The sequence below is a fragment of the Scophthalmus maximus genome, chromosome 19, assembly GCF_022379125.1.
Source record: "Scophthalmus maximus strain ysfricsl-2021 chromosome 19, ASM2237912v1, whole genome shotgun sequence".
Taxonomy (NCBI): Eukaryota; Metazoa; Chordata; class Actinopteri; order Pleuronectiformes; family Scophthalmidae; genus Scophthalmus; species Scophthalmus maximus.
Window position 1 is genome coordinate 10,338,440 of NC_061533.1, and position 22,819 is coordinate 10,361,258.

Below are 22,819 nucleotides of genomic sequence, written 5' to 3' on the forward strand. Positions count from 1 at the left end.
TGATCCCGTAGTAGTGGTTTTGAAACAAGAATAGAAACATGGGGTTACAAGACTTGGGGTAGACTGTTTCAAATGGTGAGAGAGCACGGTCACCAGAGCCTCTGCAAAACACAGCAATTTTAGGCTTTACTATCTGTTCAAAGTTGTTGACCTCGCTGAGGGCAACAGGCGTGTGATCGCTCGGGCCCGTAAGACGTTGCAACTCTCTTCCCCGTTCTAAGGCCTGTGTAGCGGTGAGGAAGGGTTGATGAGCTGAGCCAAGCAGATGGCGAAGCAGAGCGGATTATTTTTGTTGTGTACCATGTACAGGTGTCGTCATTTCTTATTTAAGATATCAAAGTCTAGCGTTTTGTTTCTCTTTCGTTTACCACCGCCTCAAGGGGTTTCGCAACACTTGAACGACAAATTCTGGACGGGATTCCCCGTCAAAGCGACGTTAGATTGATTTTGAGGAGAACGATTTTTTGACAGAACTAGGTCACTAATACCCGTCGACCATCAATCAAATTTTGACACAAAGTAGGGGTAGTATCTCTCTTCCCACAGAACAAAAAACAGTAATAAAGCTGTAATTTGTAATTACATGTTTTAAAAGTGCAAATGTAGCTAAAAGGGACAATTGTGTTCTGAAGATTATTACAAATGACAATTATTCACCTTAACTAAGATTTAGCTTGTTCATTCGTTACACTTAAAAATGACTCTGGGATCAAATTAAACAAGCAAGTACTACAGCAGTGATTTTATTGGTATTAAATTACATAGAGAACAAATATATAGTGCTGTTAAAGGTAAAACAAACTTGAAAAAAAGACAAATTCCCCACTGGTGGTATAAGACATAACATTTCACATTGTTCTTACTTGTTCAAAATCCATGTTGCATCTATTGCAATGCAGAAGTATATTGTTTTTTATCAAACTTTGGTAATCAGCCAAACGTTCAAGCTCAGGCTCTTAATAGCTGGGTGGTGACTCATTCTCAGAAATTCTCATGACTTTTCCAGTGACGTGTGCTCATGTGACACCTAACAAACGTGCAGACAAATAAATCTTCCTTTCATATCTGCTTTTCTCTTCCCTTTTCATGAGTCTGGTCTGGTAGATGTCTCTGAACAATTTTAACCTCACCTACCCCCCTCTTTAGTGTACACTCTAGTTCTCTTTCTTTGAGGTTCTCTCAACAGGTTACAGTTTGAGAGTTTTTGATCAAGGAGAAAGTAAAGAGATAGATTACATCTTCCAGTTTCTTGCAACTGTTATGTCCAGGCTTTCCTTATATTATTTTTAGCACACTGTGCTTTCATAACCCAAGCACGCGCAGACTGAGAGATCAAATCGTTCAATCGCTGAATGATTAGATATCATAAATCACTGCAATTAAACTCAGAATATGGCTTAACCTGCTGTAGGTTTCATGGTATTGCCTTTAAATAGTTATTCTATACCGTTTGATCATTTTTCTGCAATAAAAAAATAATCTTGGTCATTAGAGTATTCAGGTTAAACCCTCAGTTCTCAGAGGTTTTCTTTTCAGGAAGTAGCTGAAGGGAAATACACTTTAGGGCACACAAAATGCAAATGATAGCAAAACATGTTCAACCCCCACCATCTCTCAAACAAGATCTTCCTGTGTTTGTCATATGATTGACTGCATTGTAGGAGGATCTAGGCTTAGGTGATATAGAGTACTCAGCCCTTTTTTCAGACACAGTCGTCATGAAGACAGCAGCGGCACTCCTGGCCCTCTCCCTCCTTCATGTCTGCTCTCCTGTGCCCATCAGCCGCCCCACCAACTGGCTCAGACAATGTCGTGCCTCCACCAACCTCTCCATCACAGCGCTGGAGGTGCTGCCAGGCGGAGGCTGGGACAACCTTCGGAACATGGACATGGGTCGAGTCATGAACCTCAGCTACTTCCAGTGCCAGACCACTGAGGACGGGGTCTACCTCATCCCGGACGAGGTGTTCGTCATTCCCCACAAAGAGACGGGTGTGGAGACCAACTCAGAGATAATCAGCACCTGGCTGGAGCAGAAAAGCTCGACATCGTTCACCATAAATGCAGACGTATCCTACCTGTCTATGCTGAATGGAAAATTTTCTACTGAGAACCAGAGGATGAAAACCCATCAGGTCAAAGACTCGTCAACTACGGCCAGAGTGCAGGTAAGCTTTTATTTTTAATGTGGTTCGAAAGTATGAAATAAAAAGCATTAAAACAAAAATGTATTTATAGGTCTATTTAACAGAGACAGTTCACATTAAAAACATTGCTGTAAATGTTTCTGTGTTTGCCAGAAGGTTATTTTCTTTTCATCTGGAATGTTATTTCTTCAATATATTTGACAAAATCGTACATTTTCATTCAATTCTGTCATTTTGATGATGTTATATTTCCTTTATTTCAAAGGTTCGTAACTTCATCTACACAGTTAAGGCTTATCCAGACTTCACTCTGGACACACGCTTTGTCCAACAAGCCAGAGAGATAGCGGATGCAATTGAAAACAACCAAACACGAAAGGCAGACTATCTCTCGGAGAAGATGGTGCTGTATTATGGAACCCATGTTATCACGAGCGTCGATGCTGGGGCTGCATTGGTGCAGGAAGATTACCTCAGTTCTACATATGTGTCAGACAATGTGTCCCAGACTTTCTCTGTCAAAGCTCAGGCTGGCTTCAACTTTTTTGACAAACTCAAGTTTGACATAAGCAGTCAAATGACCCAACAGAGCGCAGCGCTCCAAACGTACCAGTCCAACATTCAGTACTCTCTCATTCAGAGCCATGGCGGCGGCACGCCTTTCTATCCTGGCATCACTCTGCAGAAGTGGCAGGAAAGTACCAGGAACAACCTGGTTGCCATTGATCGCTCTGGATTTCCCCTACACTTCTTGATAAACACCAACACCCTCGCTGACCTGCCACAGCCTACAGTTGGAAAAGTGGCTCTTAGAGTGAGCCAAGCCATCGAGCGATACTACAAAGTCAACACCCGCCCCGGCTGTGTCGACGTCAACTCCAAGAACTTTAACTTTCAGGCCAACGTCAATGATAATTCCTGTGATGGCCCTGCTACAAATCTCAGTTTTGGAGGTATCTACCAAGAGTGTATCAAACTTAGCCCCGATGCAGGTCCGCTTTGTGATGCGCTGGCCCAGAAAAACCCTGGAACAGGTGACTTCTCCTGTCGCTCACCTTACCTCCCAACTCTACTGAGATCAGAAGTGAGACAGAAGGGTTACAATTTACACCAGTGCTATACAAGAAGCTATGCCTGTGGATTTTTGTGGCTGTCAACTTGTTACAAATCAGTGTGTCAGGACAACTACTATGTTAGTTCAGCTCGCATCAACACCTACTGGTGCTCCACAAATGGAGAGGCCCCGGACAACTCAGGATACCTGTTTGGGGGCATCTACAGCCCCTCTCTCCTGAACCCCCTCACCAAAGCCAAAAGTTGTCCACCAAACTTCATTCCACTGAGGTTTCTCTCGGACGGGGAAGTGATCTGTGTGAGCAATGACTATGAAACGGGAACCAGATTCGCAGTGCCATTCGGGGGCCTCTTCAGCTGTCAGTCAAGCAACCCACAGGCCGAAGGACAACGTCGCTGCCCTCCCAAGTTCAGCCAGCACCTTGCCACAGTGAGCGATGGCTGTGAAATTCTTTACTGTGTCCAGTCGGGACTGTTCACAGGCGGGCAACTGCTGCCAATCCATCTGCCCCCTTTCACCAAACCTCCACTTGTCAGCCTGCAGGCCACCAACACAGTAATGGTGATGACTGAGGGAGAAAAGAGCTGGGTCAGAGTGGGACAGACCAAGATGTGGAAAATGGCCAAACCAGATGAAATTAAGGAAATTGTACGTGAGCTCAACCCAGAATCAAGTCAGATGTCGGGTGGACAAAAGGCAGCGGTAGCCTTTGGGGTGATGGGTTTGATGGTGTTGGTGGTCGTAGGGGCAGTCCTCCTGACGAGGAGAAGGAAAAGGCTGTCTGGGTTTGGGACGGCTGTGGGCTATGAGGAAATTCGTGGAGAGGCTGGCTGTGATGAAGGAGAGGGGGCGACATACCAAGATGAAGCTTAAGAACACAGCTTGGCGGCTTTTCTCGATTGCCACCATCACATTCACGTGTCTTATGGCAGAGGCAGATTTTCACATCTTTAAGAGTTCCTTGTTTGAATCAGCTGGAATTTACATTGATTTAATATTCATTAGAATTTTTTATGAAACCAATCAGTCATTTACTTTATAACAACTGGTAAGGATAGTAAATGTAATAATTTTAACAATTCATTTATTGGTTGACATTTTGCCTAATAGCTTGGTGTGTATTTTAAGCTTTTAGTTTGTATTGTTAAACTACACGTACTAAATGAGACAATATCATATTGCATTAAAATAGCTCTAAAACAAAATGGTAAACTGACAGCAGGTGTCATTTCCAAGGGCCCATTTGAACCAATACTGCCCCCAGGAGGCCAAGATGCACAATGCCATTTAGTATATAAATATATACATTTTTAGTATAATAATATAATTTAGAATATATGTTCACACACACACACAAACACAAACACACACACGTTTTTATCCCTCATTTAAGAACCTGAATGCTTTGTATGACTTTGTTTAAATGTGCAATTCATAACATATTTTTTAGAAATATTCACTTCAGATAGTGGAGAATATTTTGTAATGTTTTTATTGCTTAAAAATCTATTTTAGATTAAGGACTTATTTTTGTACTTTTTGTATCATGCAACAAACAAACTGTCTCTTCTGCAATCCACAACTATTAAAGTAGCTTAAAACTATTTCATATGTCTTAATGTTTTATTGTATTTATACCTGGTAGGTTTCTGGTCTTGGAAACTTTAGAAATGTCTTGAATTTCCCCCAAAAAAAATATTTTGGTAAGTGGCCACTATCATGAATGGTCAGATCTGCAGGATGTGTTAAGGTGTTTCTAAATCTCTAATAACAATAAGTATAGTGTTGACATTAGAACAAAATGCAGAAACGGTTCAAGTGAACTCACATTAGGTGGGCATGCTTAAGTCAGTAAATATGGCACCAAAGCACATGTTGGTTCTCCAAATAGAACAGCAAATCTGGGTTGGAAAAACAAATCTTTTCCTTTCTCTCGCACAGAGAGACACTTTTATCTTCCCTGACCGTACTGACAAAACCACCAGCGTTCCCCCCCATCCATAAATAGACAATGGCCAAGCTGACCTCATGGTTTTGGTAGGGTTATCAGTACACAGACAGGCTGGTCCAGACATTAAAAACACACGGTCAGTCAAACACATATACACTCATGAACTGTACATTCACGTGCACACACACATCCATTTCCCGCAAAGAGTGCTCTGACCAATGTGCATCTCCTCTCTCGTGACTATACAAAATATCTCCCTCCCCCACACAAACGCAAACGCAAACGCGCACACACACACACACACACACACACACACACACACACACACACACACACACACACACACACACACACACACACACACACACACACACACACACACACACACACACACACACACACACACACACACACACACACACACACACACACACACACACACACACACACACACACACACACACACTGTGTGTGAGGGATTCATAGAGCTCGGTCTTGAACATGAAAACAAACCCACTCATGCTGAGGAAATTGGTTAGGCCTTGGGGGAGAGAGAAAAGGAGAGAGGGAAAAAGAGGGATAGACAGAAAGATACATAGCTCTGAAGCAGGGGAACTCCCTCCTTGGTCTTTTTTTCCTGAGGCGGAGGACGGACAAAAGAGTGCAACCAGCAGGCTTTCAGCACAGCACAGCCTGCCTGCGAAGCCAAAGCTCCCTCAGCCGTTATTTTCAATTCTAGCAGGATCGAGCCTTTAGTCAGTTTGCAGGTCACCGTTCACACTGAACTGTGCCATCAATGGGCTAAGTGCAGGGGGAGCGTTAAAAATCGCGAGAGGTATTTTTGTAGGGGAAGAAAGCTTCAGCCGGACTACAACTCCAAAAGAAGACAAAGGCACCATCTCAAGGACACTACAAATACTGTATGAGGTAAGATGTCCTCTGATGCTTTGCGGTTTTTAGTGCATGTCTCTGTTGGGCACGTTTTTTAAATGTTGACATCAGCAACATCTGTTGCTGGATTAATGCTTTTTTTTTACAAAGCAGAGAGGATTAGAAGATCATCTGTATTTACTGTGTAACAGACATAGTATATCTCCTATTATAAGTCTGCTCACTGATAAACCTGTGGAAGTGTCTTTTAATTTAGAGGAAAATAAAGCAACTTTGAATAAAAAATACTTGTCTATCACAGAGACAGAAAATTGCCTTGAGTTTGTGGCTCAAACAACATAAAAAGAACATAAGACATAAAATCACACAAACAGTTCAATAAAAAACAGTAAAAGCATGTGTGCAAAGCAGAGCTGCATTAAAAAGTAGTGTCTATTTGGCCTTGTTTAAAGTGCATATTGCAGTGGGAATAAAAGGATGAAGAATGTAAGTTCTCTTTTTAGCCAAAGGTACCCTGAAGCGGCAGCCTGAAAGAAGTAACTGAAACGAGTGGAGGGGATGTGAGGAGTCCATTGTGATGCAAACTGCTTTCCTTTCTACAGCACGACTGTTAAGTTCTGAGAGTTATAGGAAAATTTAGCTCAACGTGTCCCCCAAAATGTATCATTAAAATCCAGACTTACCTGACAACTTTCTCAACCTCAATGTGCTCTGTGCCATTCAGGTAACCATGCAAGCGGGAGAATATGGACGGCGCAGCTTCATTCTGTTCATGACGGCCTTGCCAGTGATGCTGGAGGTCTGCATGGTCCACGGCTGTCGGACTGGCTCGGGGTCGGAGTGTGACAAAGCTCCTTTTGTCCCAGGCCACAACCTGGCAGGGGAGGGTTTCGATGTGGTGCGGATGCGTCGAACGGGGGCATATGTCATCAATGTCAAAGCTCATCTGGCTGACAACCACACCTGCACACTGTGTCCAAACCGTTTCCAAAGGGGACAGGTAAAAACTGTAAAACTCACCACTCGGCCTTCTCCGCTTTTCAAACTCATTGCTTATTTCTATTTACAACAGAGCACCTATTGTCATGTGTTCTTCCACTTCCTGTAACTATTGCCTTCCTCCACCTGCATCCCCGTGTACATCCTGTCATTTTTGTCACAGATTCAGAGGCTCCCAGCAGCAGTGCTCGACTGGCGTCCCCTCAGCCGCTGCAGTAAGCAGCTTTCGAGTGCCCTCCACCACTCTGTGGACTCCCTGCTGCGCAGCTCCAACTCCCTGGTGAACAACAACTGGGACATGGGTTTGAGCCTCGATAAAATTGGCAAGGTGGTAATGGGAGGAAGCCGCTCAGACTTGGCAAAGTTCGCCCGTTCACAGCACAGCGTGGACAAAGCCACTTTTGCCATCCATGAAATCAGCTGTACGTACTACAGGTACAGGGGAACGAAACATTACACGAAAGAAAGACACAATTTTGGCATGTTTTTTAAAAGAGCTTGAGACCGCTCGGTAAACTCGCCTGTTTATTGGGCTAGTTACAAAAACAATTATCTTCTCTTTGAGTCATGGCTCTCTGCGTGCCCTGTTTTTTCAGCTACAGGCTGGCCGACCACCCCCAGCTGAGTGCAGAATTCACAAAGCATCTGAAGAGACTCCCACAGAGTTTGAACACAAGCCAGAGCAGAGCGCTGTACAGACGACTGATAGACACCTATGGAACGCACTACATTTACCAGGTCAGAGAGACGTGTTTGACACACAGGGTCTTCTTTCTGTCCCCTTGATAGAGTAGACTTACGACGTATTGCAGGATAGCAGTGTTTGACTAAGATAATGTCAAGAGGTGGATGAGGAATCATGTAACTGAAAAGGGCCTTAATTTGATTATTTGTTCCCCAGGTCCAGCTTGGTGGCAAGGTGAGGCGAATCACTGCATTCAGGACCTGTCTGGCCACGCTGAAGGGTTTCTCCGAGTCTGAGATCAATAACTGCCTGAACGCTGAACTCCGTATGGCTCTAGGTTTCCTCCCCGCTAACGCGTCTTTCTCCAACAAGTGTGAAAACCTCCTGAAGGGCAATATGAGCATGGGCTTCTACCAGGGCTTCATGACCCATAAGATCGAGATTATCGGAGGGGAGAGGTACTTCCCCGACATCCTCTACCAGCAGGACCCCTCTGAAGCGTACCACAGCTGGATGAACAGCCTCCATGAGCACCCTGATGTGGTTTCTTACGCCATCTTCCCTCTGCATCATTTGGTGGAGGACCCACAGATCAGTGCCAATCTGAGAAGCACCGTCACCGAGTATATTAGAGAGAACCAGCTGCAGGAGCACCAGCCTGCTCTCAAGAACTGTTCCCCAACTTCCAACCTGGATCATAACTGTTGTCCACTAAGGGCTGGCAGAGGGGCCCTCAAACTGGAGATCCACAGAGCTGCGGGTATGAAGGCAGACACCTTCACAAAAACAGACGCCTACGTGAAAATCTTCTACAACGGAAAGTACGAGGAGACGGAGACGGTAATGGACGACAACAACCCAGTGTGGAATGCCACTTATGACTTTGGTTCAGTTGAACTGGGTCAGGAGATGAGGTTTGAAGTCTGGGACAGGGATGTGCTCTATAATGACATGGCTGGGATATGTGTGGTGTTTCCCGAGCGAGGAACTCACTCTCTGAGCTGCCAGCTCAGCAAAGGAGTTCTCTACTTCACCTACACAATAAGATGTGATGCTCACTTGACAGGCTTTAGGTGTGGAAGATACTCCCCCAATGCTGAGTAGGACATTACATTACAACGTTTTAATATATCATTTAGAGTATATATAGAGTAATATTGAGTAATTTCTTTAAAAGTATCTCTTAGCATGTCATTTCCCTTTCATTTTAACTGTAAACACTCTTGTCATATATCATTCCACAGCCAAAACGTGAAAGAATCAATCCTTTAACCTGAAATAATAACTGTCGTCTACTATGTAAATGTCTTGTGATGTCTTGGTATTAAACAACCAAAGTCAATCTACATGGACCATGTGCATACCAAAATAAAGACATTTTGATTTTGGACACTGCCACTTACCTTTGTACGTAACTTTACATTGTCATAATCCTGATGCAATGACATATTCAGATCATGCTTTGATATCTTGAAGGTCACACACAAACTGTAACACTACAATATTTCTTTTAAGTGGCAAATGTCAGACACCATATAATGTAACAAAAGCAATCGAGCAATTCAAGAGTTAGTTTATTTATAATCCCTTATTTTTTACTTTTGACATAATGTAGACTTTTTGTGAGCATGGCTGATGACTTTTGAATTAATTATCTTTGTAGTGTAATGTTGGAAAATGGGAAAGTTATCCACTAACCAGTTTGAAGATCCAGTGTGTAGGATTCAGGGGATCTTTCAGAATAAATGGAATACAGTATTCATAATAATGTTTCCATTAGTGTATAATTACCTGAAACTAGCTGCATTTAGACATTTTCTGGAGGGAGAATTTCATTATGTGAGAATGCAAGTGTCCGCACATGTTGCTCAGGACTTTTTCCGGGACATTACCCTGGTTAAATTTCCAGTAATGTCTGAGTGATGCCATGTGGGAATATAGGAAAAAAATATCTGGAAGATTCACGGCGAGCGAGTGGGCGTGTTAATGACTGTAAACAAAAACACTGCTTCGTGCAGCAGAATATTCGTCATGATCCGTCTCCTGCATGCTCTACCCAAACACCAGAGAATGTTCGAGAAAGGTATCGGTTAGTTTGAAGGTCTGAATCGGACAAGCTTGCATTCGTCAGATGTGCAAGGCAAACTCCAGAAAATATCCAGACCCAAATTTCCGGACATTTTCTGGAGTTCGTGTCTTAAAGCGGCTTAAGAATTGATGTATTTTTTGTTACCAAAGAATGAACCCTTTAAATCTACATCGGGGGCGTGTTCAGTGTCGACGAGGACACTTTATGATGAAATTATTATTTCATCATAATTAATGAGGACGTATTGGCGGCTCCTGCTGCTGAATCCCTGTAGGCAAGACCAAACAAATATTTATTCCAATATTTATTATTCAGTTCAAACAGGAGCCTAAAAACCATACAAACGACTTAGTAACACTTGGACACTCACAACACATTGGCCACTTATACAGTACATTAACACAGCAGCTGATTCCTCCATTCATCATCTTCTCTGTCACTTTACTCAAGATATTCAAAGGAGCAGAAACAGCAAAGAAACTAAGTCAAGCAACGTACTTCTATGTTATTCTTTAAATGCACCTTCTCTGTCTCTGGGGTAACGTAATAAGACTTTAAATATAACACCAGAATGAAACTCAGCACATCACACTCACAGTGACAGCGGACATCATTTTCCAGATACTTGGCTGAATTTTTGATGACACCACAACTGCCAACATTTTTTTTGAATGGGAAAAGTAACAGAGGAAGTCAATGTGAATAGCAACATTTTCAGTACAGTTAATCTGCCCACTGCTATATTTCCAAATGTTGCTGTGGCTCACAATACCAAAAGTGTCTGTTTCATAAGCACTGGTATGACACAGATGTAACAATGTCTGGTATGAAGGAGGGTAAAAAAAAAATTATTCTCTGTGCACCACCAATATCGGTACAACAATTTTGAATCTAAGAGCATTGTCCTTCACAGGATACAGTAGTTACCTTAATATGGATGGATCAAGGCTGTGTTCACATAGATTATGTGAGTTTTGCTTCAGTCATACACCTCAAGAGTACCAAAAATGTGATGGTGTACTCCTTAAGCATGTTGCGTTTACGACGGTTTGGACTGAACCGCTTAACACCACGTTCTCTCAAGTCTCTTCACCTTGGAATCTTTTAGGTAACATGAGAAGTGCATAATATTAAAAAAGGCTAATTTTGTTTAGCGCCCCCCCATATATACTGACAAAGTTAGAGCAAAAACTGTGCATATAAAAATAGTGTTTTAGGCACAGCTAGCACGCTACACAATCAGTCAGATGTCAATATCAGAACTTTCATTTACGGCAGCATATGGTTCCCAGTAGTTTTCCCAGTATGGACGCAAAATGGTGCGTTCAATCACTTAAGTCTGCCCAGGTTCACAAGAACGTATTTGTACAGTCACAAGTTTCACGTGTTTGTGTATCACAGTCCCAGTGAAGCTTTGAGCAAAGAGGCCATATCTTCAGGTATGGTTCCCTCACCACCTAAAGGACAAACAGTGTTTAAATTTTTCAACTGTAAAAACTTAATGGAGGTGAGGTTACAGCACACGGGGCAAATCATTGAAAAGCTGCATGCCACAAAATATGACTGAAATACATGCAAGACAACGCTGCCAAGCCTCGGACCTGGTGCCTACATGTTTGTCATGGAAACAAACATGATAGTGGATCCTTGTATTAGCTGGCACACAGACTTGTAAAATGGATCTGTTGCATCTCATTTGCAGGTTGGTGCTTCTGTCAGTGTTGGGGCATTTAAAGAGGTTCAATCTGTCAATGTGTTCTTTTAAAAAAAACTGTCTGTTATAACCCCTTAAGAGCAGCATACTCCGCCTGCATGGCGGCAAGGTGTAGTCTCTGTGTTTTTAGTTTAACAGCACCATGGTGGACAGGTGACAGGCGTGTTTACCAGTATTTTTGTGTTTTGAAACACAAAAGACGAAAATTAGCATGTCCATGTTTACATAACTGCTTATCGAAGCCGGAGACATGTCACTTTAGAAACGTGTGGAGGAACAACCGTTTCTCCGAAAGGAACTCTAACATGAAAGTGCACATCAGGTTCCAAAGAACAGAGAAGCCTGGGTCACAACATGCATGGAGGAAGTGACTTCATTCTCTGCTGAACACGCTATTACTTCTCAATATCTTTGACATGGAAAATAGCCTTTGACTGCAAAATGTTACTGTGTAAAATGTTTCATATAACCTTTAAAAACATTTACTTGTAGATGTTCTTCCTTCTCAACAGAAGTTCTGTAAAAGTGCTCTAAGAGAGGAAGTTGATAAAGAAAAGCATAAAACCCCTAACTTTACTTCCACATCCACGTCATCATTTAACCTTTTCAGAACGTAGAAGAGCTATTTGTTTTTCTGTCAGCTCGTGTAGAGCTACACATGCAGGGGACAGAATAACACTCATGTCCAGCTACATGTCGAAGACCCTCTTATTTCAGGACAGTTTAATGAAAATTGAAAACATTTAGGTCTTCTGTGATAAATGCTAGCCGAGAGCAAAATTCAGAATAAAATACACCATTTGTCTCATAATTGGTTTGCATACTCTACATGTTTGATCATCGAAAGTTTTATGTTCACACTGGTGATAAAATGAAATTTCATTAGATCTTCTTTTATCTGTTCCAGAAACTCAGCTGAAAACTAAAGGGGGCAGAGCGTTAGCCGTCAGGGCCCTGAGGCTCTGTCTGAGGAAATCAGGTCGGCAGTAACCTCTTATAAATCCCTTCTTATGACATTAAAAGGGTTTTTCCATTCTATTCCATTTTTTCCCCCCCCCGAATTGGTTTTATATCTATTAAAAATACAGTCTAAAATCATTTCAGTTGTTTATACGAATTGCGTGTCATTTCAAAGTTCATTTTTAAAACAAGTGACAGCCCTACAGGGTCTGTAGGTAAGCATTTTGTTTACCCAAAGGTAAACATAGTGTTTATAAATACTATTATTATACACATTCAATATATGTTGTCTTATCAACGCAATAATTCTTTAACTCAGTAACAATTTTTTTTTAAACTTGATTCAGGGTGATTTTCAGACCGGGTGTCTGCGTGCACTTGAGAAAATGGAAGTGATGAGTGTGTGCGTGTACATCTCCTCACCCTGATCAGCGGCAGTCATGTCCTGCTCCAGCTTTAGTTTCTTCTGGCCCAACTGCAGTATGCTGTCCTCTATGCTGTCCTTACTGATCAACCTGATCACCTTCACAGTCCTGACACACAACAAGGATATCAATACATAAAGCAAAAGGAAAACTTTTACCAAAAATGGTCTTCTAATTGCAATTGATGTGTGAATACAGGAGGAATGTTTTTTTATGTCAATTAATAATAAGGAATTTCAATGACAGGAGTACTAGTAACACATTCAACTGTACCTGGTCTGGCCTACACGGTGACACCTGTCCTCTGCCTGTTTGTCATTGTAAGGATTGCAGTCGATGTCATGTAGAATGACAACATTAGCCGAGGTGAGGTTGATGCCCAGGCCACCGGCACGCGTTGACAACAGGAACACAAATATGTCAGGGTCCGTGTTGAACTCATCAATCAACACAATCCTGCAAGACAAGCAAATCAATTTCGCCATTATGACATAATCTATTGTATACTGACAAAAGTTAAATACCAGACTTCTTTCCCCCCTCCATTGAATTTTTAAAAATCACCTCATAGCAAAAACCAGAACAATAGATGCACTAGACTCATAGCCATAGCATCAAAATGAAAAAGTGTTGGGCCGTAATTATCTAATATAGCATATAGAGTGGATTGGAGTTTAATTTTATAACCCAAAGTGAATGTGACACAACTCTGACCTGTCGGCTATGGGCGTGGATCCATCGAGTCTCACGTAACGATGCTTGAGATGTTTCAGCAGCACTTCCACAATGTCCAGCATCATGGTGAACTGGCTGAATAATACCACTCTGTCTCCCTGTAGGATTAAAGCAAAGTTCTGCTGTGATTTTTCACCCCTTTGTACACAGAACTCCAGTATGAACCGCAGACACACATTTGCATATACCTTGTCTTTAAGAGAGGCCAGCAGCTCTGTGAGGTAGTGGAATTTCCCAGAGTCGAGCAAGAGATAATTTTCTAGCTGGTAGGAGCCGATGGACGAGTACTGATGGCACAGACGATGCAGCTCAAAGTCAGACATCACCTCCATGTCCTCCTGGATCAGAGCAGCATCTGCGTCGAAGTGAGTTGGCTCCTGAGGAGGGAAAGACAGAAAAACGAAAAAAACAACATTTGTATTACAAGATAGAAGAGTAAAAAAACAATTAAAAGTTGTATATTTCAAATTGTAGTAGTTTTAACATAAAACTAAATGCTGTGCTATCCTTAAATGGTTTATGAGGAAAGCTGGAACTAAAGCTGTTGTGGTGAAGAGATTTAATTTTTCATTGACATAACTGAACTTGTTATATCAGTGTTTAAAGTTTACTTATCCTCACAACACAAGTGGGAAAAGAATCTTGACAAAAGTTTTTAGATGGGGGGGGGGGGGGGGGGGACACACAAACAAGGGATAGTAAGAGAGGACGACTGACCTTGAGCATGAGTTTGCTCATGGCTTTGAGCTTTTCTGTGGTGTAGTACTGTCGATGAAGCAGGGGGTGGTTGGCCATCTTCCTCAATTGCATCATCACATTACACAATTCGCGCTCTGTAGAGAAAAGGCAGGGAGAAATGATTAAAGACACATTCATTTTGGTTATTTATTTAAAAATCAACAATGCAGCCATTTACTACAGGGAGCAGTTAATGCCGCCATTTAAAAAGGCTTACTCTCGCCAGTGGTGGAAGCCTTGAGTTTTTTCAAGAGGTTCTTGTAGAGCACCTGCTGTTTCTCACTCATTGAGCAGGACTCTACTTTCTCCACCTTCGCTGGCAGTTGCTTTAGGACCTGGAGAAAGGAAACACCATAATTATAATAATTGGCCGAGAAAATCAACAAATACTATAAAAATAACAATAATTTCATTGTAATCCAAACATTGGATTCAATTACTATTAAAGTTTTGACAGTTTGATGCAAAGAAACCAAATAAATAACAATAATTCTTTTCCCTGCAGAACATTTAAGCAAAAAACAAAAAATATAAAGGTCTAACCAAATTGGGAGAGTTTGATGCCAATTTGCAATTCAGAACGAACTTGAAAAACAAAATTTGTAGCGTTGCCAGATTGACTCACCTCACTCTTGACTCTTCGGAGGATGAACGGTTTCATGATGAGTTTGGCCTGAGAAATGCGATCCCTCTCAAAGCGGCTCTGCTCATCGTGGGATTTCTGATACATAACATATTAACATACAACGTTTAATAATTTTAGTCAAAAAAGATTAAACAAAAAAGATTTAACAACATTTTTTTTGTTGTCATGATCAAAGTAATGAATGAAACATGATCAAAGTAAGACGGCAAAGTGATGGCTTTTTCTAACAGCCTGATATTTTATTAGGCACGAGGAGTCTTGCTATAATCTGAGCTTTGTTTCAGAATTTCAAACCCCGAAAATCAGACTGATTATAATTCAACACGGATTCAAAAGGAAAGGACAGGGTTGTTAGTGTGCACGCAGTTACTTGATGCCAACCATCTTCAAATGGACCAGCTGTTCAAACTGAGCTTACTGTTTTACAAAGACTTGCACACACTTACCATAGAAAACATTTTGGAGAGCTGTGTAGTGGAGCTGGAAAACATAGAAGGCATGATGAAGTTCAGCAGAGACATCAGCTCTAAGAGGTTGTTCTGTAAAGGAGTTCCTGTCAGCAGCAAGCGATGCTCCGCCTAAAGGAAAAGAGAGAGAAAGAGACATCCCAAACTGTCATGTGTGATACCTCTGGATATTAAGAGATGGAAAGGCGACAGGGGAATGTTTGTGGTGGAATATACGTTACAAAAGGACTGGGAACTAACATTAATTGCCATGAGGTGACGGTAACGCAGGGTGTTCATGTTTTTCAGCATGTGACCTTCGTCAAACACAGCATACTTCAGACGCAGTTTGCGGAAAAGGCTGCGATCGTTGTCGTTTCCTATTGCCAAGTTGTACCTGTAAATCAAAGCAAACACAAGTCAAGCAAAATAACTATGTCGATTTGTGATTAGTTGTGCATTACGAGTTACTAATGTGGTCTTCAAATACCATCTATACTGAAATGATATGTAAGATATGAAGAAGTTGGTCTGTGTGCGTTCGCTTACGTCGTCACTATGACGTTGAAATCAGCATTGTCACTGAGGATGTCGTGTCTGAGGTAGCGGCGATCCTCCACAGATCCTGAATAGAACATGAGAGCATAAACATAAAAGATCAAGCTGGAAGCAAATATCATGTTTGTCCTATAAATGTATTGATCAGAGTAAGACACTAAATATAGGCATGGTATCCAAAAATACAAGAACCCAACCCTTTCACAGACATTAAACCTCAATAACAATTGTGAAAAGACGATTGAGGAGTCTTACCGTAATAGACTAAAACATTGAGGCTTGGACACCACAGCTTCAGCTCTCTGACCCAGTTATCTACAGGACAGACAAAATCAGAATAAATAACAAAATGTGGAAAAGTGGAATTTTCACAAAACAAATTAAGAACGGCAAGAAGCTTATGAAACACAGACTTAAACATTAAAGTCTTAATGGGCAGTTACTATACTATTGTATAGTTAGTATATATGGAAAAATCTAAGGATAATTTAAATAAACAAAAGGTACAAGAGTGCGTGGCCTCTCTACCACACAAGGCAAGGTCCATGACTTATCTGCAGTATGGGACAGGGCCACTTTATCATCAGCAGAAACTATAGCAAGCAAGGTTGATACAGGAAGTTGCACAGATAACCACAATTACCTTACTCAAAAGACACATGCAAGTTATTATCTATGTGTATGTTATTTGGCCAGCAAAGTGAGTGAATTTCAGAGCCCATTACCCAGTGTAGAGGACGGCACAGTGATGAGATGAGGACCTTCTATTCCGTTCTGGTACAACTGGGCCAGAAATGCTATGGCCTGAATCGTTTTCCCCAAACCCTGAAAGGAGTGAAGGAGGAAATGAGAAGGAAAGATACAGAGTCCGTCAGGCATCAAACGTGTTTCAGATCACACACTACCAATGTAAACGGTAAAAAATCCTGTCAAAATTTAGTCACACTGCAGCTTTACTTAACTATACAAATCTACAGTCACACGTATCTCACTGTCTTGCTGCTATTACTTCATTTCTTTATTCTATTCGGTTTATTCACCCACAGGATGGCAACACATCCACGCAGAGCACTCTTTATTGCTGACAAAGCTCTTTACACTTTACAATAAGGGCCTTTTATTTGTGTTTGACTTTGGGCTTGTGATCAGCTCGCCCTCTTCCCACAGGTCCTCGGTTCTTCGACTAACCATTTCATCAGCAAGGATAGCGCTCAGCTTGTGCTCATGCAGGAGCAGCAGCCACTTGAGACCAATCAGCTGGTAAGTTTTCAGCTCCAACCTGAAAGACAACCAATACCAGGCTGAGAACAATAATAGGATATTTCATTTTAATAAAAGCACACATACTCATAGTTGTCTCTGATAACTCCTAAAATTATTTATGAAAACTTCAATGGGCATTAGTGTTGTGTGGACACAAATCAACCAGAGAACTCCCATTATGTTTTAGCATGCTTTCTATGTAGCATATTAAGAAAAGATTCGTGATCGAGGTAAGTTACAAAATACTAAAACATGTTTCACCATTATGTCCTTATATTGCTGCCTCCTCAAATCACGTGACTCGTTTTTGAAACCGAGTAAACTGTCATTCAAAAACAATGCATCCTCCAACAGAGGGCAGCTCTCTTTAAAATGCATTTGATAACTCAATATACTTGATTGATGATTACAATATAGTGTCAATGCAAAACTTGAGACTGTACATTTTTATTGAAAGGCAGGCTCTCTTATTTCATACTTATTTTAAAGCATCTGCATACATTTTTCTGAAACTGCATCACTGGTGAACCGCAACTTAACCAGAATATACCTCTAAAGAAGTTGTGCTTTTAAAATGGGAAATTACATGAAAACATAAGAAACAAAATCTGCAGTCGCTTGGTTGACATCGAGATTTAACCTTAGCTAATCATTTAGTTTGACTGTTTTATGGGCCATTCATGAATTACAGTACACTTTTACTTTTTACGCATTTTACTCACTGGCTGTTGAGTATGCTGGGCTGCTCCATGGCCCCCGTGCCCTTCTCCATCACCCTGGTGACCTGTTTGACCATTTTTGAGGAAATGGTCTCACATTTGGTCATGAGCCCCAAGACGACCTTGCGCTCTTTGAGGACAAGTCTGCAGCCCAGGAGTAAATCCTCTGAGAGTCCATTTTCCTTATGGAATAATTCAACCTGAAAGTGAAAGAGACAAATGGCTACAGTTCAAAGGATGTAAAGTACCTACACAAAACCTGCTCAACACTAGGGCTGCAACTAACGATTATTTTCATTATCGATTAACCTGTCGATTATTTTCTCGATTAATGGATTAGTTGTTTGGTCCATAAAATGTCATAAAATGGTCAAAAAATGTTGATCATGTTTCCCCGAAAACCACAAGATGATGTTTTGTTTTGTCCACACACCAAATATATTCAGTTTACTTTCGTAGAGGAGCAAAGAAACCAGAAAATATTCAGATTTAAGCAGCTGAAATCAGAGAATTTTGCCTTTATTTTTCTAAAATTATATTTGAAACAATTAATCGATTATCAAGATAGTTGGCAATTATTTAGTAGTCGATTAATAATCGATTAACTGTTGCAGCTCTACTCAACACTACTGCACAATTTTTACACAAGTTCTGTATTTAATCATTACATGAGCTGGCAGAGGACTAACCTGCATTAAGGATACTGTCATGCCTTGACAGGTTTCATATATCTTTAAATAATTTTTATTATTTCAGTATAATTAGGTACTGAATCAAACATAACAGGTCATATGTCCCGCAGGATGATTTGTTTCTCCATTGTTACGTTGTGCAAATGGTTTTACTTGACATAAAGGACTCAGCTGCATGATGTCAATATGTCTCAATATCAGTATTTGTTTAGAAACACACACACACACACACACACACGCACACACGTTCACTCACCAGGCTTTGCCAGCTATTGAAGGGCCTCAGTTCCACAATTTTCTGGGCCTTTTTAACAGAACACCCAGAGATCAGCGACAGCTCGTCTATCGATGCGTCCTGGAAAAACGTGATTATCTCCTTCTTAATATCTGTCATGCCACCTTTGGGGTCCAGCTCTTCATCCGAGTCCTCAAACTCGCTGCTGACTGTGTCCTCTTCATCGTCATTCTCCCCCTCAGAACTGACATGTTCATCTGAGGCCCGAGCCTTTCTTTTGCTCTCTGCTGCCTGCTTCTTAGCTATACTGGTCCCGCTGGCAAATCTGGAGAGCATCTGGGCAGCAGCAGAGGAGGAGGAGGAGGAAGATGGCTTTAGGGAGGAAGAGGCAGTTGTTTTCTTGACAGAGGAGGACGACACTGGGTGAGAACTTTTTTGAAGCCACGTAGAGAGAGTGGAAGCACTACTGTGTTTGGAACCTTTGCTGTCTTCTGTGTTTGACTCGTCTTCACTGTCTTCTGTAGCTTCTGTATCATCTGTACTGTCCCCATCTGTTTCACTGATGTTTTTGTGGTTTGTAAAATCCTCATGACTATTCCTCTTTTTACTGTCTCTGTGATCTTTGTGATGCTTCAGCTCTTTGTGGTCCCTGCTTGACTTGTCTTTGCCCTTTGATTTGCTGGGTTCCCTTTCTTCCGACTCGTGAGAGCTGAAGCTGGTATTATCTGACAACAGAGGGGAAAAAACAACAGGCTGAATCAGAATCAGCTGACAACATGAAAAGTCAAAAGTACACATACACATAAAGTCAGTGAAGAGGTGGCTGGTTTCAGATAACAGCTGATGTGTTCGCACCTGGGTCTGAGAACATCTGCAGAACCTGCAGAGCCTCCTCAGCATTCCAGTCGTGTTCCTGCAGCACCAGCCGCAGCTCCTACAATAACACAGACATCAGCAAGGGACAAAAATGAAAGACAAAAACCACTGCTTCCAGAAAGAGTCTCGTGAAAAAAAAAAAAGAAGTAGCAACGCTATCTTTGAGTGGTTCATTAGTCGCGTTTAAGACTTTTTGGGGGGGGATTTTGTAGAGTGTGTAGGATTTGATTTCGGTATAAAATCTTAAGATGGTTTAATCAGGGCATGAGTTGAAATGAATACTGGATGTGCTTCAGAATTTTTTTAATTACATGTCAATTGGTACTGTGCGAGAGAAAACGGAGAGCAACACCTCCTTCCTCACATACTCATTGGTTCAGACACACACAAAGTAGTTGTCACATTATGTTGATCATATTCAGTATAAATGATACTATTAATATCAGAAAAAAACAGCTTTAAGTGTAACAGAGTGCCTGTGTGTCTTACCTCCTTGTCCTGGTCAGGAAACTTTTTCTGCAGTCTTCTCACCATGGCCTCCTGCTTCTCCCAGCTCGGCTCTTTAACGTCGTCATCATCATCTTCTTCACTAGAAACCTTTTTTGTTTAAATACAATGTGAAAAAGTCTTTAATGGGCAACTGAAATGTGCAATTTGCAGGGAGAGGAAACAGAAAAATCATCATCATCATCATCAGCATATTATCAATACGTCATGCATTAATCCTCATTAAAGCAGCACGAGTGTAAAATCTGTTATAACATTGAAAACCATTACAAACACTAACAATGGCTTTATTGGTACATGCAAATTAAAATCACAACTTACATATTAAGTCAATTTCACTGCAAACCATAATGACAGTAAGGTAAATTGGTAATTACCACTGATGATCTCCTCTTCTTGCTGGGTTGAGCCTCGCCACTGTCCAGAGAACTGCTGGATCCATCCAGCTTCCTCTTCCTGTCCTGTTCTGGGGCTGAGAAGACAAAACAAAAAAGACAGTTTTCTCAAAAGTGAGATATGAAGGAGAAACCTAGCCAGCTTATGGAAGGCATTAGGGTTTTACTGCAAATCTGTAATAAATTTGGAAGTATTTCTTATTATTCTTTAAATGTACACTGGGCTCATATGTACTGTTATACATTACGTTTAGAATCTGCTTTATTGCCCTCATAAAGAGCCAAACATAATTGACTACAAATCAAAAATGTTCCTCCTTGACATATATTTAAAATGAAGCCGTCATCATGCTAGAATGCACAGGAAAGTGCTCAACTCTTGTTCATGTGGAAATAAGGAAGAGGCGTCATTAGGTGCGAATAAAAAAAGGGATTATTTACCTTCTTTATCGCCAAATTTTAAAAAGCAGGCATCTACAGCACCCTCCAATGTGCTTGTGCTCCCAATGACCTGAAAATGGAACAGAACAATGTGAGTAGCGGGGAAAAAAGTATCCAAAGTGTAATGGAAAAATTGATGCAGTTGACTCAGCGTCAACTGCATGCTCAGGAAGCAGGAGACTTCTGCGACGATGGCGGCCAGAGACAGCCTTCGGCTAACCACCGACTGTTCTGGCATGCATAGGATATCTTGCATCACTAACCAAACACTCATCTTCACAGTCTCTCTGAGAGAAGAGGAGAGAAATTCCTCAACATAACTTGATCCTCATAATAGCGATGTGGCATCTATTTAATTTTCAATTCAATTTTATTTGTACAGCCCCAAACCACAACATACATTATCTCAAGGCACTTGACATAGTGAGTTCGAAACCTCACTATAATTACAGAGAAACCCAACAGTACCCATAATGAGCAAGCACTTGGTGACTGTGGAGAAAAAAAACTCCCTTTTAGCAGGAAGACATTTCTAGCAGAATCGGACTCAGACGTGGCCTGGGACCCAGATGAATCCTGCGAGCTCATTTAAATTTGCTCTGCCAGAATACAGTCTGGATCCGCTCCATTGGGCAGTGATTTCCCCCGGCAGAAAACTTGCCGGTCCAACCACAACAGATTATCTGATAATGGGCGGGGTTTATACTACGTGGCGGAGGGATGCGACTTTTGTCAACAACCAAGGCTGCCGCTGAGGCCAGGCTAACTCAGATGTGGGTGGCCAGCTGCCTCGACTTGTTGGGGTGAGAGGAGAGAAATGGGGGAGAGAGGAAAGGAGGCTAGAAAGAGGGGGAAGAGAGGAGAGACAGAGACCAGGAACATTTGTATAACCATTGTTTCGGTGGATCTATGGTAGGTGGAAAAGTCACTGCTTTATCTTGACTCACCTCTAGTAGCTCCTTCCTTGTCAACTGAGGAAACATCTCTAGGAGCCTTGCAACTTTTTCTTCCAAATCATTGTCATCATCACCATCCGTATGATCTGGTACCATATTTTGGGATGATTTCCCTTTCGGATTCCTGCAGAAGAAAGACAACAAGACTGTAAAATAGCATGAATCAGCACGAGTGTGACACAAGTTATCTCACTTTCACTCACTTGGATTTCCTTGGCGATGTAACTTTGGTCTTTGGTTCAGCAAGGACCTCGTCCTCTTCTAAGTCAATAGAAATGACTTCCTCAAAAACCACTCCTTTGGCGTGGGACTTCGGGGGGGCTTTGACAGGTTTCATCTGAGCTGAAAGGCAACAACATCACAAACAGGTTAGCAGATGCACTCGCAGCAATAATCAATTACATGAGGGGGATGCACATTACAATGTATTTGTGAAGTATGCTGTCGTGTGTTTTTTTTTACAGCTTTGTTGGTTCATTGGTGCGTGTCAATGTTCAGCTGCCTTCCTCTCATGTAACAGTTCTGACTGGATCTGTCATGATATACTGATACTGTGGACTTTTAGTTCTTTTTATTCAAAATTCAACTGTTCATACCACTTTGACAACAATGTGTTTTCACAAGATGCTATCAAACTCCTATTGGCGCAGTAATAAGTGTGTAATTAAAGAACTAC

The 22,819-nt window shown here is 41.5% G+C and overlaps 3 protein-coding genes across 5 annotated transcripts in view; 2 read left to right on the plus strand and 1 right to left on the minus strand.

Moving 5' to 3' along the window:
- The window catches only part of smarcad1a (SWI/SNF-related, matrix-associated actin-dependent regulator of chromatin, subfamily a, containing DEAD/H box 1 a), a 48,734-nt gene that overhangs the window by 5,259 nt on the left and 20,656 nt on the right, over window positions 1–22,819 (minus strand). For 2 of the 3 annotated variants that reach the window (XM_047328946.1, XM_047328945.1), the window contains exons 2-22: window positions 22,347–22,485; window positions 22,135–22,267; window positions 21,188–21,257; window positions 20,729–20,823; window positions 20,334–20,441; window positions 19,824–19,902; window positions 18,990–19,693; window positions 18,045–18,241; window positions 17,248–17,338; window positions 16,785–16,884; window positions 16,315–16,374; window positions 16,051–16,126; window positions 15,763–15,898; window positions 15,502–15,633; window positions 15,035–15,130; window positions 14,627–14,744; window positions 14,389–14,504; window positions 13,860–14,048; window positions 13,651–13,769; window positions 13,210–13,392; window positions 12,935–13,044 (exon numbers count right to left, since the gene is read on the minus strand). In XM_047328946.1, the coding sequence (XP_047184902.1) occupies window positions 12,935–13,044; window positions 13,210–13,392; window positions 13,651–13,769; window positions 13,860–14,048; window positions 14,389–14,504; window positions 14,627–14,744; window positions 15,035–15,130; window positions 15,502–15,633; window positions 15,763–15,898; window positions 16,051–16,126; window positions 16,315–16,374; window positions 16,785–16,884; window positions 17,248–17,338; window positions 18,045–18,241; window positions 18,990–19,693; window positions 19,824–19,902; window positions 20,334–20,441; window positions 20,729–20,823; window positions 21,188–21,257; window positions 22,135–22,267; window positions 22,347–22,480 (3,046 nt within the window). In that variant the 5' untranslated portion in view covers window positions 22,481–22,485. Of the gene's footprint in view, window positions 1–10,126; window positions 11,295–12,934; window positions 13,045–13,209; window positions 13,393–13,650; window positions 13,770–13,859; window positions 14,049–14,388; window positions 14,505–14,626; window positions 14,745–15,034; window positions 15,131–15,501; window positions 15,634–15,762; window positions 15,899–16,050; window positions 16,127–16,314; window positions 16,375–16,784; window positions 16,885–17,247; window positions 17,339–18,044; window positions 18,242–18,989; window positions 19,694–19,823; window positions 19,903–20,333; window positions 20,442–20,728; window positions 20,824–21,187; window positions 21,258–22,134; window positions 22,268–22,346; window positions 22,486–22,819 lie in introns of those variants that run through there. The other variant, XM_035638787.2, reaches the window with a different exon arrangement.
- Window positions 1,649–4,826, plus strand: mpeg1.1 (macrophage expressed 1, tandem duplicate 1). Its single transcript, XM_035638788.2, has 2 exons — window positions 1,649–2,168; window positions 2,413–4,826. Exons 1-2 carry the CDS (start codon window positions 1,719–1,721, stop codon window positions 4,093–4,095), a joined length of 2,133 nt encoding a protein of 710 aa, XP_035494681.1. The 5' UTR covers window positions 1,649–1,718; the 3' UTR covers window positions 4,096–4,826.
- Window positions 5,633–9,138, plus strand: prf1.5 (perforin 1.5). Its single transcript, XM_035638790.2, has 5 exons — window positions 5,633–6,100; window positions 6,789–7,064; window positions 7,227–7,498; window positions 7,660–7,801; window positions 7,965–9,138. Exons 2-5 carry the CDS (start codon window positions 6,795–6,797, stop codon window positions 8,850–8,852), a joined length of 1,572 nt encoding a protein of 523 aa, XP_035494683.1. The 5' UTR covers window positions 5,633–6,100; window positions 6,789–6,794; the 3' UTR covers window positions 8,853–9,138.